Here is a 17,340-nt window from a genome sequence, read left to right as displayed (position 1 = left end):
TTAATGCATGTGTCCTGATACCGGGCATGGCTCTACCATGACTGTTATGCTAAAACATTGAACAGACGAATACCACAACAACATTTACACCTCATCATATGAAGCAGGTACAGTAACTAACTAGCATTGGTCCAGACGTCGTCAGTGTACACACAAGCTCATGGTGGCATCTCAAGATAATGTCTTCCTCTGTCACATTATTGATAAACGACTCTATTCAATCTGTGCAGTTCGTTTTACCTTGACAAGAGATGTTCTCCGAGCAATTATTGGTCCTAATTACCGATAACATGAGATGACAAACCATGTGTTATTGCTTGCTGTTTATACTTGTTATATGAAAGGCAGATGAATCCCATAAAACATACTGATATATGTTTGGTGTTTTCGATGGGTCTAGTGAGGTGGCAACGTACCACAGCAAAAATAACTTGGTTTCCGTTCTTGCGGAAACCTGATGGATACTGGGTAATGTAGGTTTCCGCTAGGTTTCAGTTTCAGGAAACGCGCAATGAGAGTTTCCGCATAGTTTCCACAACTGAAACTAACAAGTCTTAGTTTCCGTCATGTTTCCGTCAACTGAAACTGTAGTTGGAAGTTTCCATTTAGTTTCAGTTTACTGAAACCTTTATAGCTGGAGTGAGTAAGTTTCTGGTCTTGCGGAAACCTTGTGGATCTTGGGTAATGTAGGTTTCCGCTAGGTTTCTGTACAAGGAAGATGACAATGAGAGTTCGCTTAGTTTAGAAAGCTGAAATATGTTGTATTATCTTGTTATATTTATTACATATTTATTTGAACAAAAAACAAACGCTGGAAATATTATGATCCAACTGTTTCATTTCTTAGAAAAGCTCACATTTTAATGCAACAGGGCAGTTGCAGTAGTACACAATTCTCTGTATTAAGAAACTGGGGCGCTCAGAGAAGAGTAACAGAATTCTCTGCACACAAGCATTGCTCAGGAAGTAGGCACACTGAATGAAGACGAGCTAGCCAGTACACAAAGTGCTTTGTTCTTCTGTAGATGTTTGTTGGTGTATGCGAGTCCTGGTTAATATCTGGCGAAACATCTGAATCCGAATCAATCAGGCTCTCACATTGTGGTGGTAATAGCTCGCAAACCTTGAATGTGCTGTTAATATCTTGGTCACTGTCAGTGTCTGGAAAGGAAAAGGACATTCAGTTTGAATCATCAATTCAACTGAGAGACAATCCAATGAATGAAACACAGCAATATATATATGATAATGCAGATAACATGTATTACAAATATTAAATACGTATTACCATTTGCTCACTTTCAGTTATTACAGTTACATGTATGATACATACATTAAATATGTTAAACATAGAAAGCAAAGTGACAGTGCAAACTCGATTTTTAGTGAAATCTAAACATTCTTTGATGACTAACCTGATGAAACATTTGTCATTCACCCGAAAAATCTTTACAAACTAACAAACATCTTGTTACGGAGATGGAGATAACGTGTTTTTCTTGAAACAGACATCTGGCAGTGAGGACAGAAAAGCCGTATTTCTCCTGGAATTTAAAATATATGTATATATTATGCTTGAATCCATGTACAGTTACACTTTGAGTGAGGTCGAAAAGGTTTGTTGTATGTATTAACATAGTGTCAGCTTCATTATAAAGCTACATGAATAATATTGTTATAAAAGAGATTCCCTTACCGGGCATCATTCTCCGAGTTTGTTGGTCCACAATCCATATCTGTAAATCAAATAACTGACACAACGATTCTTTCAGAAATATGAAACTTGAGGTGTGATGATAATGTCAATGCATTGTAGGGCTAACACATGCAACATGTACTGATGGACAAGGTTTTAATGGTTATAAAACAAATATCAAACCATGAAACTGATTAACTGGTACAACTGGATACACAGAACTGACACAGAACATAAGATACTAGATAATTTGATGAACTAATAAATGTATGATGTGACTTGGTTGAAATATTTCTGGAGTACAGATTATATGAATAGATATAACGAAGACATATATATGCGGAATATCTCTGGGTACCCATGTTAAAACAAATATTGTAGAAACCAACCATATTTCAGAAACGTATTTCTCGTGATTTTAGGCTGTTTTTCTTGACAATTACTTGTCGCAATGTCCACAAAGAACTGTGTCCCTGCAGCAGAAAGTGCCACGAATAGTCTACAGAAATTATGCATATACAAATCATAGCCAAAGGGTCAGTGGGATTGTGCTTCATTCTTCATTCACATTGACAAATGAATTAAGGTTTCAAAGAAATTGTGACACATCACCAAATTATATTAGTAATAGTAGTAAAGTTAACTTAAAGGGTAGATAGGGATAGTAGATCTGGGTGTATAACAAAAAAGAACAAGCAATGTTAATATTTCTAACCCCCGTGCATGTTGTGAGCACAGTGCGTAAATTACTTACATGGTACGTGGTGGGGGGTGGTGGTGTCCATCCAGCAGAAATATATCCGGATACTACCTTCTCCTGACAGGATTTTAGAAAATAACTTATTTGCCACAATAAAGTTTCCGCATGTTAAAGTAAGGTGAACATGTTTTCACAATTAATCACTGTTAATAATCACAAGGTCTACATATTGATGCTTGACACTGAGAAAAAGCAATCAGTGACGCTAATGCGATGAAAAGACTGCTAAAACCATAACTGCTCACTGTTGTCACTTTGAGTACTTACATTCAATCCGCTGAATTCCACTTTTCACACTCCCCTTTGATGTCGGCAATGTAAACAAATAAACGAATGGCGACAGGATCACGTCCACGCGAGACTATCTAATGGTTAACAAAACAACTCACAACAGGGTGTACCTTCCTCTTTTGTTGTAGAACGAGGAAATCTACTGTCAAATGGTCACATTAGATTTATTTAAAAAAACACAATGACAAAACTGTCTATTTCCCGTGAGTGTTAGCGAGACGCCATCTTGTTTGGCGGGTAGGAACAAATTTGTTTTCCTAGCAATTATTTTTCAAAACTTTAAGCATAAGATGGCTGCGTCGTGTAAACTTTGCCATGGCCACCTCACTTTCCCCAAAAGCACTCGACGAAAGAATTCGCGACTTGGAGAAGAAAGCAGAGAACGGATGCGAGCAACTCGGAGTACCTCGGATGTGTCAGGTAAGACCGAGGGTATTTTATTGTAAATAACGTTTAAAGAAATATTGCGTTAATGACAGAAATCCGGATAGATTATAAAATTTATCCCGCAAATGTATATTTTCGCTCATATTATTTTTAAATGTTATCGTTACACTGTAAAAATGGTGTTTAGATCCTAAACGTTTTCCTAAACGCATATCTTGTCCTGTTTTTTTAACACATAATTTACCTAAACATGTTTAAACGCTAAACACATTTTGTTATGCGTTTAACATCTAAACACGTTTAGCTTCTAAACATGTTTAGAAATATGTGTAAATCCTAAACACATATCTAAACATGTTTAACTTGAAGACATGTTTAGAAATGTGTTTAGATCCTAAACATAATGAAATATGTTAACATCTTTATCTTCAGTTGGCTGAAATGAGTGTATTGCATGTCATTATATCTTGAACTGCAAAAGAAGCGCCAGTTTCGAAAAAAATGAAATCTCATAAAAGTAAGACTTCATGTTTATGTCCTCTAATTAAATACTTGACCAAAGAAAAAAGGAAACCAGTTTCGGTTTTTTGCTGTTCAGTTTATAAACTTCACACCAGTATCTTTGACCAAGAAGTTACACAAATCATCACCCATAAGAAACACTTTAAAAATGTTCAATCCGTATATCTGTTGTTCATGTTCATACTGAAAGATTGCAAACAGATTGTCAAATTCAGACCTTTAAGTCTGAGTTAAATAGCAATGAAACATGAACAAGTCTCATAAATGATGATTAGCCAAGCAGCATAGCACATGAAAAATAACAAATACAAAGAGCTTAAGTGGACAGTATTTTATTTAATTAGACAGGACAATTTCTGAAGAAAAAACAATAAATTTGCCACCACACCACTAGTCGCACTATTAGTCATAAGCAAACACTCCTTCTAATATCTGTTCAATCGTTATTATGCACAAGTAGGTAAAGGATAGCCCCTATTGGACCACTGAAAGCTTATATTTATTTAATGTTTAAGTTCAAAACAGCACACACAAAAATAAAAACGTCAACAAACTATGAAATGTACATCTTCAAGATCCTTCTAACTAAAATTTTGCAAGCCAAGTGTGTGAGTGCAATGAAATCCCTGGAATGGTTTGGGGGGAGAGGCAGGACTAAGAAAAGGCTAATGTTTGATAAACTTCAAACATCTTCAAAACTGCAAAATATAAAAAAAATGGATAAAACTACTTGAAATGTACATCTTCAAGATCCCTCTAACTAGTCTAAGCCATAAGCAAAATGTCAATGACACATATACAGCAGTTATTGTGCAGAAGTGTATTATACCCTCTGCTGAACAGTTATATAAATTCTAACAACTATAACATTATAGAATTTAAAAATTCTGAAATCAAAACAAGAGATGCAAACCTTTCATATACCAATAAACATGTGTTGAAAATTCATTAAAAATGTGGACAAACAAAAACAACAAAGTAAAATTTTGGCAAGCAAAATAAAAACAACTTATGCAATTATGCTGAATATTGCTCCAGCTTCTTTGCAAATTTAATGTACGTCGCACTCTTAAAAAAGTATGTGCTGTCTTTTAAAACAAAAGACTGCAAAAGTCCCAAAAGTTGAAAATGTTTGGGGTAGCTAAGATCCCACACATAGTAGGACATCACAAGAGACAGGACTGCCTCTTTGATATCCTTGCTGACATGAAGTTCAAATCCATCAGCTACAACGAAGCAGCTTCCGATCTTCCCCTGTGTAGTGACTACAATTAACCTTGGGGCTTCTTTTCTCCTAGTTGACAGGTCAGCATTCTTCACCTGGAAAGACAAAGTGAGTACCACCTTATCAATGCAGCCAATCTTGTTTCTAAACAGTGTTTAGTCAAAGACAAATTTTCAAAGGCTTAATGCAGACGATAATTAATATGGCTTTCCTGTGCATTAAAAGTATTCAATGGGTAATAGATTAGATTGTGTACCAGGCATTCTTGATCCTGCTATTTATTTCTGAATCCTTAATGTACCTTAATTGAAGTTGAAATGTAAAAGAATAAAACACCACAAAATTTATAATATATTCATCTTGAACTTACATCAACCTTGGAAATGGTGCTGGGCAACGTTTTCTTGCTTTTCTTAGGGGTATACTTGATTTCGTGATCGGTAGTCATAAGCAGGTCCAGTATTGCCTCATTTGTGTCCACTGGATCATGAGGATCATCTTCAGTCTAGAGAATACAATATGATTTTTTTATTAACTAAAATGATAGGTTGTACAATAACACAATATGGCCTATGCCTTAATAAACTTAATATAGTAACACCATGAAGCATGTTCACACTACATGTGCGAAAAGTTTGAGAGAGAGAGAGGGAAAGAGAGATGTAGATGTCACTTGAAAATTATAAATCATCACCTCAGACACATCTGTTGCATAGAGTTTGTCCAAGCTATTCAGGAACTCTGTGAATTGGTCTATTAGAGCTCCTTTTGAAGTCCATTTTGAACTGATGAGAAGAAATTCTTTCACAACCTATAAATAGGCAAAAGTGTGACCATTAAAGTACACAAATCAAGTAACAGTATTCCAGTTATACAAACATGATCATTTTGACTTGAAAGACCCCTTGAGGATACATCACAGTGTTTCCCATGACGCAGAAAACCTGCATATTTGACTCTCCAAAACATGTCCATGATCTCATGATGACTCCCAACTTTTAATGCTTACACAAACACTGCTTAAGTTGACTCCACTCATTACTGCTAGATTAAAATTAAAAATTATTTCATTAAAAGACTGATTCATAACTTGCATATCATTAGAAAAATCTGTAACCTTACATAGTCTTCAATTTTAAGTAAAGGATGAGCCTTCAAGATGACTTGGATATTTCCATCCTCTTCTACATTCTCTACAAAATGGCGTCTTTCTTTAAATGTTGCTCTCTGAGCTTTCATTATGAGAGCCTTGTCTTGCTGTTCCTTGGGTTTTTGTAATTCCAATTCCAGGGTCTTTTTTGCTTCCTCCATGTCCATTTCCTTCACCTCTGTCAACAACAAATGTATATGACATGAAAGAATTGGGTACTCAGGTTAAGAGGAAGTTGAGCTCACTGTTAGTATCACTCCAACCTAAGACCATTTAGACTTGAGACCATGAAACCATATTTTTCATGATTAGCACTCAAAAGCTAAGAATACCTCAGGTATGGCACATGTGGTGTTTAACAAAATAAACCTTTCCCTTGTCCTCATTAGACAGTAAACATAACATTTGGTGCATGAGACCATGAATGTTGTGGCTTTAACTTCTTTGTACATCAGTATAGTCTGACATGCAAAACATTCTTCAAAAACACAAGTAGCATTTTCTGAAAGCAAGCTGATTTTGTTACCATCAATCTTGGCCAAACTGAGGTGTGTCTTTTTCTTTTTCCCACCCATTTCACTACTTATACGGTCACTCCTCCTTTTCCTTGCCCATCGGATATTCCGAACCTTCTGTGACAGAACGTGGTTGAAGTAATACTGAAAAGATTAAATTAGACATTATAAAAAAAACCTTTTTACTCCAGGCTCATTAAACGAAATTATTGAATGATCTAGGAAAGAATGTGAAACCGCTTGCATCATTCCTTCTGTGCGGGTGAGAGAGAGAGAGACAGAACAATTTGTACTATATACATATCTTTCTGTTACATATTATTAATAAATATTGTAGACAAGGTAGATGTACATACCCATGGCGTTTTGCCAGTAGTAAATGATAAACATGGATATTTTGAACACATATATCGTCCAAAGTCGTTGTATAAGCCTCGTTGATCGAATCCTCCCACAGAAAGGACATGATAGGCAGTTTCCTCAATAAACTTGAACCACTCCTCCATAATTCTGCCATTGTCCAGTAATGACTGAATTGTCTTTGAGTATGCTGGATGAAGAGATTCAACTTTACAGCCTGTGATGGAGGACGCTGAGGGTGATTCTGTCATGTTGTTTGAGGCAGGCTGGGCAGTTTGTGTTCCTCCTGACATACTAATCTCCTGAAAAGCAGTACTAATGATTGTAAGATTTTCAAAGTAAACATGATAAATGTAATAAGGTTTCAGTTAATAAAACACTGTTATTATAAAAATACAGTGCAGAGAAAAAACATGAACTACCAGATGTTTCATTCAAAGTATTTACAACTTTGGTCCTTTAAAAGTAATCCTATCAGCATACCTTTATGCTGTAAGGCCCAATAATTTTATAAAAGAAAAACGAACATTTATCATCGTTTTCATTTTTAACATGTCCTATCATTTATTTTGTTTTCCCAACCATAAATTAAATTCATCCTTTAGTCATCAGAAATTATCAGATTTGAATTACCTGTGTTTCATTTTCAGTCATGGCCTGTTCACTTTCAGCACATTCAGTCAGAGAAGATTCATGCTCAGCCATAGATTCTTGTGCGGTTTCAACTTGTCCACAATTGCTTGATTTAGAATGTTTTTGATTCTGCTCTTTCAGCTCACCATGAAGTCTGGATAATAATACAGTAAGTTTTCTTGCAGGTCCAACCTTCCCGGGCAACATTAGAAATATGTCTGACTCCTTCATTTCTAACAAGCTGAATCCATCTACCTCGTTATCTGTGAAAAACGTTCATAAGCAGTCATTTTTTCACTTCACAGTTCAAACAGATATCACATTACACATGCAGAAGTATGGGTTATGGTGAACACACCTTGAAAGTTTATAAACTCCATGCAAAATCTACATTGCGGAGAACAACCAGTAGTTTTCCTTCTATGTTGTACAATGACTGTGGCCATTTGTATTTCAAGTCCACAATATCCATACATATCTTTCTTGTAGTTTGAAGACATTCAAATGCATTGAGGTGTGAACTGAATTCAATTATTTCCAATACAGCACACTCAATAAACTTTGCTTGATGGACAACATGTATCTTCTCGATTTGTGCAAATTGAGGTTCTTCCAACTCTGCATAATTCAACAAGAGAATGCTTCCCTGTCTATAAGTTATATCTCTGATGATAACACATGGTGTACACAGGAGTTCACTTGGAAGATTTTCAAAAGTGTCCATTATTTTATCCTTTGTTACATCAGTTAAACTTTCAAATGTTACAGATATGCCTTCTTTCACAGTGTCTCCTTTATACAAATAGACTTCAGATGAGAATCGCATACTTCCCATCTGCTGCAAACACATCCACCTTTGGTGATGTAAAGCCAAAGAATGTGGCAAATTTCTAAAATTTCTCCATTTCTTGCTTTTGAACAGTCCATGCTTTGCTTCAAACCTCATACACCAGTGATTCCTTCCTGGCCCAAACTCTCTTATTTGATCAGGAAAATGAGTAAGATAATGAAGCTTTGGTGTGAAACTGACACCTGGATACAGTCTCCTGAATGATGTGTTGTGTGACCAGATAAGCTGGCGAAGGTGATCAATGGACACTAATGAAGCTATTGGGGATATAACCAACTGTGTTATCTGCAACAGAATCAAAAAATTCATCCAGTAAACATCCTCTTCTGGTACTCTATCACCTATAAGAAATGGGAGAGTCATCATAAAGTTTCCACTGCTGTCATTGGGAATACATGCTTTCGGTCCAGAGATTTGCGTTCCAGTGGCTGAGGTTTATCTTGCATTCGATCAGGTCCATAATCAAAATTCAAGATTACTCGGTTCATATCTTTGAGGGTGAAGTACTTCTGCTTATCAATAAAATGTTCTAGCAGTAGCTGTAATTCCATCTTAACGATTCCTTCCAAGAGAACATGCATAGGATCATGTAGAATGCACTTTGTCACTGTGAAATCAGGAATATCCAACAGGAAAGATGCTGACACAACTCCATATTTCTTTGACCAGTATTGCTGGCTGGCTCTACTCAAAGAAGACAGATTTTCACATCTGTCTCTATGTTCCAGTTCACTCCGAAGTGGAAAAGTGAGAGCCTCACTCCTACTGAGATCATCACGTGATATTTCACATGTTCTGCATGGCTTTTCAGCAAAGCCAACACCTTCTTTAAATCCACCAAGCATCTGTGCTGCTGGAGTATCACCAACAACACAAAGCAGCGTCCCATAGAAAAGTTCAGACTTGCCATCAATCATCAGTTCATAGCCACCATGTAACTTCTTCATTGAGCTCACAAAGTCTTTCAGCAGGGGTTCAAATCCAAACTTTTTAATATCTGATGTTTTAGCAACAGCCAATAGTTGTGTACACTGTAATTTAAACCGAAATTCTGGTTCAATATTCAGTAGGCTCCAATACATAATAGTGAGTTTGTGTTTTTTCTTGTGAGATCCAATTGGATTTGCAACCTCAAAATCATCACAATAAAGGCAAAACCGCAATGCCTCTGGATGGCAGATGAAAAAATCTCTCTCCATGTAGGTGCCATCTGTGAAGTCACCAAATTCAAACTGACTATCTCTGTCTTTGGCATGAGCCATGCTTCTTTTAACCTCTGGCATGGAAAGTAACTTTGACAGCTGAACAAATAATGGAACAATATAGCCTTGTATTTCACATGGAATGTATCTGTGCTGTCCTTGAACTTTAGCAGTTTTAAGCCTTTCTCCCAACTTCACTTCAGTTGGCTTAATGTAACCTGCATGGTTTTCAAGAAATTTTTCTTGAAGATAGTCAGTTTCCAATCCTTCAAACGGATGGTAATGAAATAGAGCTTGTGCGTCGATCATTGTAGCAATGTGAGGAGGAAGTGTCTGAATTAAGGTCTTCTCAGCATCTTCCATGTAACGAGTGATAAGTGACCTTGTCGAAGTCATAATTTCTTGAACTGCTGAATTACTCATATTATGACCAGCTTTTAGTTTCAACACATAAAAAGCATCTTGAAAATGCATTTCTTCTTTGGTGATATGTTCAACATGTTCAACACCATTGTCTTTACCTTCAGTATCAACATCATTATCGATTGTATGATCATGAGGCCTGTTGGTGTCATCCTTCCCATGTTTTCTCTCACAGTGCTTTCTAAATGTGTCTACATTTCTGAAGCTTGCTCCACATCCCAAACCACTGCAGTGTATCATGAAATTAGATGAATTTCTATGACGATGCAGCAGATGATAGATCAATTCACTTCTAGTGTTAGTGAAAAAAGGGCACATGCTACACTGGTGATGCATTTTGATGCAAGGAGACTGTCAATTCTATCCCCACTTAAGCCAGAATTCCTTTTCATGCTGAAAAAGGATGACAGTCAAGGAGTTAGAAGGTTTAGATATCTAGATTCGGATTACTTCAACATGTGTTAATCAGGTTAACTGGCTAAATGAAAAAACATGTTTGTCTTGCATTCATGCACAACACACTTTTATTGTAATGAAAATACTTTTGGACTAAGGAGGTGCAGTGGTTTTATGAAGCATGCATGTGATAGCATTGATAAATCACTTGACTAACACTTGCTAAAGGAGACACTCTCACATTTGTTTGGGGTCACATTGACAAATCTCATCAATATTAAAATGGGGTTATTTTATTGAGAAAAACATAATACACAATAACATATCATTGTATAATGTTAACCAGTTCGGTAACGTGACAAAGAAATAAGGATTTCAGAGTAAATTTAAATGTATTTCTGAAGTTTTAATCGCAAATGTGAAAATGCCTCTTTTAGCAATGATGATGTATTCTCTAATTTCGCCTGAAGGCATGACAGCATGGCACCGCATCGCGGCTCTCAGCTACATGAATCCCATTGTCCGATTTTCATTCTTGCTTGAGTTAACGGTTTTCGCTCAGATAAGAAACAAGTTCATATAAAATATAGTAAAAAAGAGAACTAGCGTATGGTCTTTCCTGCTCGTTAATATGATGTATTTGTTTCCTTATCCTTAATTATTGTGGCTGAAAATGAAGCGAAAGCCAATAGCGTTCGCTTCGTACAAGGCCGCCATGACACTTTCGAATGCCGTCTCGTATTTTCATGACTGAGCAAGGATTCTAATTAAACGTACCTTCAAAAACGGCGATGATGTTATCTGAGAAGTTGTGTTGTTTAAGGAATTCGCCAACGTCCTTCACTGTTGAATTCTGGCCCACACCGATGACATCCATTTTGTTTGGAACTCTTCGACAACAAACAAAGCGAAAAACAAAGGGCAACATGCGCGCGTAAACTGCTCAAGAGCAAGTAACTCTTGTCAAACCTTGGTGTTTCTTTGCTCAGAACACAAGAACACGCTGAGCAAGAATCGAATCACGGACAAGGCGGATTTTGTTCCATGCAATATACAGTGGAATAATATTTTTCAGTAATCTAGTTGCAAGTAAATACTTCAAATATTCTACAGAATAAGAGAATTATGTCCAATAGTACTGCAACAACATAATATTTCCATAGGCGTAATCCATTATGAATGTACATGCATTTTCCGCACTATTTATAGCAATGTATATATGTTTACCGCTAAATACAGAAACGTATTTGATGACGAATTTCATATATGGCAAAAAAATATAATATAAATGATAATTAGTTAATAAAATGGAGAAGTATCATTCCCCAAATTCCACCTCCTATAATGTTAGCATTACACAAAGTTAACCCTAGTTCTTTGGATTTTCGACAGTACCTATAAAATTATAGCAATATTGGCAAAATGATTTTCACCGATCATATTACTGTAAAGAAACAATAATTCAGCGAACTGAAGTTATTTATGGTAAACTGCAAAACATGAAAGAACTGTGTAGGATAATCATTTTGGCTCCAATACGACACTCATTGTATTTTTTTCTACTATATTATCTCTTTGTTAAAGCAAAATCATATAACCTCAGTATCCAATGTGAGGTTTAAAATGTTTAAAATCCAATGTGTTTAAAATCTAAACGTGTTTGGATTATTAGGCTCATATGCTTCATGTGTTTAGAATATAAACACATTACTAAACACGTTTAGACCTAAACACATAAGTGATGTGTTCAAAATCTAAACGTCGTTTTTACAGTGTAAATCTAAGTAAAATAGGCCTGAAAAATAAGTTTGTTTATATTCCATTTCAATAGATCGACATGGTATAGAATACACCAAGCTTGTATTTGTAAGTAACTATCTTAGTACTAACCACAAGTATTTATTTAAGTTTAAAGGGGCAGACTTTTGATTTTAGTGCTCCTGTTAATAGTTTGCAAATTTTAGCGTTGCAACTCGGTTAACACTTGTACAAAAGGTGTGTGTGGGGGGGGGGGATGAATTACGATCTGCATCAAAAAGATCCGCCATATGTAGTGGTTCACCAATTCAGATATATTTTAAAGAATGATAAAATGATGGGCTTTTACAATGGCAACATTTCGGTGTAATTTATTAAATGCAATCCTGGATCTTTAGTGAAATGAAATTGTTTACCCCCAAATTCGCTCAGAGGGGTCAGATGTGTTTCTGAACTATTTGAGGCAAACACTAAATTCATATAAGAAACTGTTAGCTCTGCGTAGGATACATTTAAAATTTCATGTAATTTTTCAATAATTTAATACATACGTGTTGAGCATAATCATATATATATACCTGTTATATTTAACGTATTTGATTTAATCTTTTAGGCTGTTGTGAGAAAAATCTGGACACGACTGCTCCTGGAGGATCACCCTTGTCTATCGAAGGTATGTGCTCATGTTACTAGGTAATTTCAATTTGAATATTTCATTAATTCACTTCCCTACGTACGTTTTCTCAAAATGAAAAATACATGAAAGTATCATTTGCAAATGGATTTGAATAGCCGGTAAACTAAATCAGTTTAACATTACACCTGTGTGAAATTGCCATCAAACTGACCCCTTGATTTTACAATGCTTAATTGCTGCAAGGTTATGTCATGTGATATAACTAAACTTCTTTTATCATGATCTTTATGTCAGTTGTTCACTTACCGGTTGCATAACTTTGGCAAACAGGATGTACATAGAATTTGCACGAAATAACACAAAGGATGGTTAGCCTTTTTGGAAGTTATTTTAAATCATTTAACTACAAAATGGTAAACTTTCAGAACAATATATGTATTCAAAGTTATAAATCTGCAGTTTACTTGGTTGTATAATTTTCACTGACGATCGTTAATTTTAATAGACATTGTGTTGAATGCATGATTGAATGAAGTGCAAGAAAAATGACATTTGTTTTTATTTCAGTAAAGCCGATGACGAGGACTCTATGAATATAGTAGTCAAAGAAACAAGTGACTATATCACGACCAAGGATGGTCAATAGGATCTTGCGAAGGTAGTTTTCACTCACCTGCCTGTCATTATAAATAGTTAATGATTTAAATAATAGTGTAAAGACAGATTTATGGATGTTAACTTCAGTAACCAAGCCAGCATGGCATATATAAATACCTTTGCCTAACAGATGAACTAAAATGTGTGAAACATGCTGTATAGTACTTTAAACATTTATTTTCAGAAGCGCTTTGTAGAGTGTGGCGGAACAGGCGTGATGATCTCAGTAGACAAGAAACTGGAAAGAAAGTGTCACACAGAACAGCAGCAAAAAAAGCAAAAACAAAAAGAATGAAATCCGTAAGTATATCTATTCGAATAATAACATGTAACAATTCTTCTCATTACAATGTGTGACAGATTCTAAGTTCCGGAAATATACATTTAAAATGTTTATGGATTATTGCTTTTTACATTCTTAAGATATGTAACACATGATTCAGATCATAATTTCATAAATCATAACACAAGAATCAAGTCAGTTAATGGTGATATATAAACATGTTATTACACTTCAGTGACTTCATGTCACTTCAGAGCAACAGATTGTGTGTCCATAAGAAAATAGGATATGTCATTAAATGTCATGAACTGCTTAACTTGTGTTGGGGTGATTAATGAAGTAAATAATTTTTCAAGACACTTCCTTTTTAATAATTTGCAATCCATCTTGGCATTATGGTTTATCTGTTGATTGATTTTTGTTTAATTTTCAGAAAATTGCACTGCGCATGGAAAGCCTGAAAACTATTGACTGGCCAGATCTTACGAAAGGAAAGGGTTTCAACTATACTTACCTTGGAAATGACTTCACCAGTTGTGAGTGATGAAGAAGATGCCAATTCATTGCTCTCTTACCCCTTTACCTGGGAATCTAAACTCAAGATGTCTGCACTGGACTCAGCCACAATTTTCAACGCCACCACCAAAGCTAAGGCCAACATGAAGACCAGGATGCGGCATCCAACCACAATGACAGAGATATCCGCTCAAGGATGCCCAAGTGGGCTAGTAAATAGCTAATCGATCACATGAACGTAATTTTATCTGTGATCAATTAAATTTGAATTATTCTCAATGTAAAACTTTAATAGTTTTGATATTCTGATTGTATTTCAATTAATGCAATTTTATTCAATCTTAATTTTTTATCTATTTTCCAAGAGACCTTTATTTACTTTAAATACATTTTTTGTACTTTCAATGTAACCTATGTTCTTTATTGCATTTTATTTCATTGTTGTATTGTATTGCATGGTGTGTGTTATTATATGTTTAGCATTGACTGGGGTGTGTTTTTCTGTGTCAGCGTGAGGAGGTGCAGGAGGAGTCAAGGGATGCAACTGTTATAGCATGTTTTTAGAAATATTTTTGTCATAAGTGACAAATATTGATCTGTTATCTAGTGCTATATCTTTTTATTATTTATTAGATATATGTTTGATCCATATTTGTCTGAAAATAAAACAGTGAATCTTATTGTATCTTTTGTTTTTCTTTATGTATACGTGATGATTGTACACAAACTCCTTATATTGTCTTTGCCAACCAGGAGTAACAAGAATGTTATATGCAATGACACACATTGAATGACTCCTGTGAACCCGAGTAAATGAAATGCTGTGGAAAGTTTTCTGGCAACAGAAACTCTGCGGAAACCTGATGGAGTCTTGGTAACTGAAACTCTGCGGAAACCTGATGGAGTCTTGGTGACTGAAACCCTGCGGAAACCTGATGGATCTCTAACTTAACTGAAACTCAACGGAAACTTGTTGGAGCATGGGTAACGGATACCGTGCGGAAACCCTTAGAAAGTGGGTAATTGACAGTTTCCGTCATTGCGGAAACTCAGTGTAAAAGAACGGAAACTCACTGGATTCTTGGTGGAAACTTAAGTTTCAGTCCACTTTCCATCAGGTTTCCGCACTGCGGAAACCAGGTTATTTTTGCTGTGTACGAATATACTGGAACAACTTCAAATGATGCTCAGAAACCGATGGTCCTAGTGTTGACGTAGCACAAGCTATGAAGCATAACCGTCATATACCCTAGAGGCCATGGACCGTTTGAGACAATCAGGTGACATCTGAATGCAGTTATTTTCATTCATAACCTTTTACCACCTAAAAGAGTCCAACGTTTACTACACCTTGGGTTGCTCTGGTTCCCTCCGTCTGACATGTTTAGCATCAAATGATTTTAAAAACATTATTATAAAGAGAATTATATAGTACTGAAGACGACACAGTGTCGCGTTTTACATGTATTTGTCAGAATTTTACTGTTATAAATTGGCGCACGATCTCTAGTCCCACAACTGCGGAGCGACCTTGACTTTGCCCAATTTGTAGTTATACTCTTCCGGGTATATTTAGATACATTCAACATTTGAACTGTCGGTAAATACTGTTATGTTTAATGAAAGCCTCGTACGCAGGGGATAGTAAAGATATGGACACACTCGCGTAGATGTCATATTGTATTTACAACACTACTGCCAGAAAAATAATATCCTTTTTCAACCACTCGTGTTTGTAAATACAATATCTACGCTAGGGTATTAATCTTCATCCATGTGGCAATGCATTATGTTCAGTTGTGACTCCAAGGATATCCAGTGTATGATGGTGTCAGTGTTGTAATAATGTATTCCCGACTCGAGGGTTGTACAGTGTATGTACAATATCTTGTGAACTGAACTAATGGTCCAAGTTGACTATATGCACCTTTTATTTTCTCTACCGGTTATATCATAACCTAATCAGCCAAAGACACTACTTCGATTCTTCACAAAAGACACGTAGAGCGTTTGTTTAATCAGAATATATGTAAGTTTCATTAAGAACTGTTAACTAAAATTTCAAATATTCTTCGCATGCATCTGGGCAATGAAAGTCGCCAAGACCTTCAAATTGGAAACGATGCGAGAGACAGCCACAGCACATATGGTTCAAGTAATCTAACGTTCTATCTGATCTTTTTCCAACTGACATATATAACGTCAAGTTAAAAACAGATGTGTACCCCAAACTGTGTCTCATTTGTACACATGACAGCAATTACAATTACATGATGAAAAACATGGACCATATTCCGCCTTGAATCGTCATGTTTTTAAACAAAATGGGTAGATGAGTGGGTTCTATTTCGAGAGGATGAAAACGTGCGATCTGCTTACTGATTTACGTGTCGTGTACATAAGGCATTGTAGTGCGGTATAGTAAAGGCCACAGGCCAGGATTGTTCTTGATCTGGTGAACGTATGTGAAACTACTGATTACTGTTCGTTCAACGAACGTCAAGAGGGTGGGTTGATGCATAAAACAAAACATTTGTTTACGTATGTAAATCGCATCGATTTTTAGTAAAAGCAATGTATTTTGCGACATCTGGTTTGGATATAAAGTAGTACAGCATAACAGCGTTACATATTGATGAGAGGTAACATGTTGCAGCCTTTTGGTCAGGGAATGTGAGTGAGTGTAGACTTCACTCTGTGAGTATTTACACATTTTCGTACATACATTCACGTTTACATTTACTTTTACATTTACGTGTACATTCATTTACCCTGACAGAAAATTACACTTTATCAAAGGAGTCCGATTTATATATATACTTACGACACAGTTTACATCAACGTTAAAATCGCATGCCTACATTTCGACTTGTGAATCAAACCAACCAACCAAACGTGAATCAACCATAATATATTAGGGTGACTACCTAGAAAGTGAAGATCTTGTCACGGGATGGATGATTACACGGAAAATGATGACCTTGTGAATCAACCATCCTGTATTAGGCTGACTGTCTATAAAGTGAGGATCTTGTCACGGGATGATTACACGGAAAATGATGACCTTGTGAATCAACCA

General features: G+C 35.9%; 2 protein-coding genes and 1 long non-coding RNA gene across 4 annotated transcripts; all 3 read right to left on the bottom strand.

The window, feature by feature from the left end:
* Window positions 1–917: 917 nt before the first annotated feature.
* LOC137287587 (uncharacterized) lies at window positions 918–2,765 on the bottom strand. Of its 2 annotated transcripts, none has more exons than XR_010957044.1 (4): window positions 2,724–2,765; window positions 1,697–1,736; window positions 1,416–1,544; window positions 918–1,161 (listed from the first exon to the last, which is right to left on the bottom strand). It is a non-coding gene; the product is annotated as an uncharacterized lncRNA (long non-coding RNA). The 2 variants fall into 2 exon arrangements; XR_010957043.1 differs by lacking the exon at window positions 2,724–2,765 and adding an exon at window positions 2,086–2,117.
* A 1,221-nt stretch (window positions 2,766–3,986) lies between these two features.
* LOC137287311 (uncharacterized) lies at window positions 3,987–7,922 on the bottom strand. The gene is made up of 7 exons (XM_067819550.1): window positions 7,540–7,922; window positions 6,903–7,208; window positions 6,558–6,690; window positions 6,004–6,209; window positions 5,576–5,692; window positions 5,252–5,386; window positions 3,987–4,976 (listed from the first exon to the last, which is right to left on the bottom strand). Exons 1-7 carry the CDS (start codon window positions 7,768–7,770, stop codon window positions 4,674–4,676), a joined length of 1,431 nt encoding a protein of 476 aa, XP_067675651.1. The 5' UTR covers window positions 7,771–7,922; the 3' UTR covers window positions 3,987–4,673.
* An 829-nt stretch (window positions 7,923–8,751) lies between these two features.
* Window positions 8,752–9,651, bottom strand: LOC137287758 (uncharacterized). Its single transcript, XM_067820148.1, has one exon. The coding sequence runs from the start codon at window positions 9,649–9,651 to the stop codon at window positions 8,752–8,754; it is 900 nt and encodes a 299-aa protein (XP_067676249.1).
* Window positions 9,652–17,340: the final 7,689 nt, after the last annotated feature.

Source organism: Haliotis asinina, chromosome 6 (assembly GCF_037392515.1).
Source record: "Haliotis asinina isolate JCU_RB_2024 chromosome 6, JCU_Hal_asi_v2, whole genome shotgun sequence".
Classification (NCBI taxonomy): Eukaryota; Metazoa; Mollusca; class Gastropoda; order Lepetellida; family Haliotidae; genus Haliotis; species Haliotis asinina.
The sequence above is the reverse complement of the archived record's forward strand: the minus strand, read 5'-3'. Positions and strand labels throughout refer to the sequence as shown.